The 1,134-nt window shown below is 50.9% G+C and overlaps 1 protein-coding gene across 1 annotated transcript in view; it reads left to right on the top strand.

Moving 5' to 3' along the window:
- Positions 1-4: 4 nt before the first annotated feature.
- The window catches only part of LOC104527592 (histidine--tRNA ligase, cytoplasmic-like), a gene marked incomplete at its 5' end in the record, with an annotated part of 2,678 nt that continues 1,548 nt past the window's right edge, over positions 5-1,134 (top strand). Inside the window, one exon of the mRNA XM_010171352.1 lies at positions 5-34. Within this exon, the coding sequence (XP_010169654.1) occupies positions 5-34 (30 nt within the window). The remainder of the gene's footprint in view (positions 35-1,134) is intronic.

Here is a 1,134-nt window from a genome sequence, read left to right as displayed (position 1 = left end):
GCGGATCTTCTCCATCCTAGAGCAGAGAGTGAAGGTAGGTGCTGCAGGTGGTGTGTGGTGTGGGAAGAGGTCTAGGAATCTGTCTGTCGTTGCTACAGAGCTCTACAGCTCCACAGTGTTCAAGGGGAAAAGATTTTGGGGGAGAGGATGGGTCCTCTCATGCCTGAATGTCGGTGCACAGAAGACAGCCCTGTTCTGCTGCCTGTCAGGTTGCGGTCGTGGGCAGCATTTCATAGCAGACATGAAGGAAGTGTCAGAGATGGGCCCTGAGCTCTGGTTCTGGCTCTGAACTTTGTGCACCAGTCACTTTGCTCGTCTCTTGCCTGGGAAGTTTTCTGTCCTGAGGATTGTGATGAATTTGGTAACAGCTGTGGCCCTCACTCTGTAACAAGCACCCTGGGAAAGCCTGTGAGGAAATCCCTCACTCTGCCCTTAGTTCTGAGCTTGTGCTTCATAGCAAGTGAGGCTGAGGCCACGTGTTTGTACCTGAGGAATCAAAGGGACGTTAGAAAACTGTCCAGGTCCCCTCCGAGAGGGAGGAAGGAAGACCAAGGTCCCACAGGAGCAGCAGCATGGGTTCTCTGGGGGGTCATTAAACTTGCCCAAGCTGGCTTATCTGTGCACCCTTTTGCTTCTGGAAGGTTAGCCTTGCTGGGTAATGTTCGCTGAAGGGTGATGGTTAGTTTTTAAGTATGCTTGGTTTGGGGAGCTAACAGGTAAGTTCTGAAGATAAGGTGAGATGAGCTTCTGTTGCAGATTCCCTCAGGGCCAGTCACTCCCATGAGCATGTCATAGTCATTTAGGTTGATGATCTTAAAGGTCTTTTCTAAGTCCAACCATAAACCTCATATTGCCAACTGTGCCACTAAACCATGTCCCTAAGGGGATGGTGACTCCATCACTTCCCTGGGCAGCCTGTTTCAATACTTGACAACCCTTTCAGTGAAGAAATTCTTTCTCACATCCAAACTCACCTGCCCTTGGTGCAACTTGAGGCCATTTCCTCTTGTCCTGTCACTTGTTCCTTGGTTGAACAGACCCACCCCCACCTCTCTACACCCTCCTTTCAGGGAGCTGGAGAGAGCCAGAAGGTCTCCCCTCAGCCTCCTTTTCTCCAGGATCAACAACCCCAGT

This window comes from Antrostomus carolinensis, unplaced genomic scaffold (assembly GCF_000700745.2).
Source record: "Antrostomus carolinensis isolate BGI_N321 unplaced genomic scaffold, ASM70074v2 scaffold26997, whole genome shotgun sequence".
Classification (NCBI taxonomy): Eukaryota; Metazoa; Chordata; class Aves; order Caprimulgiformes; family Caprimulgidae; genus Antrostomus; species Antrostomus carolinensis.
This window is presented reverse-complemented; position numbering and strand designations above follow the sequence as displayed.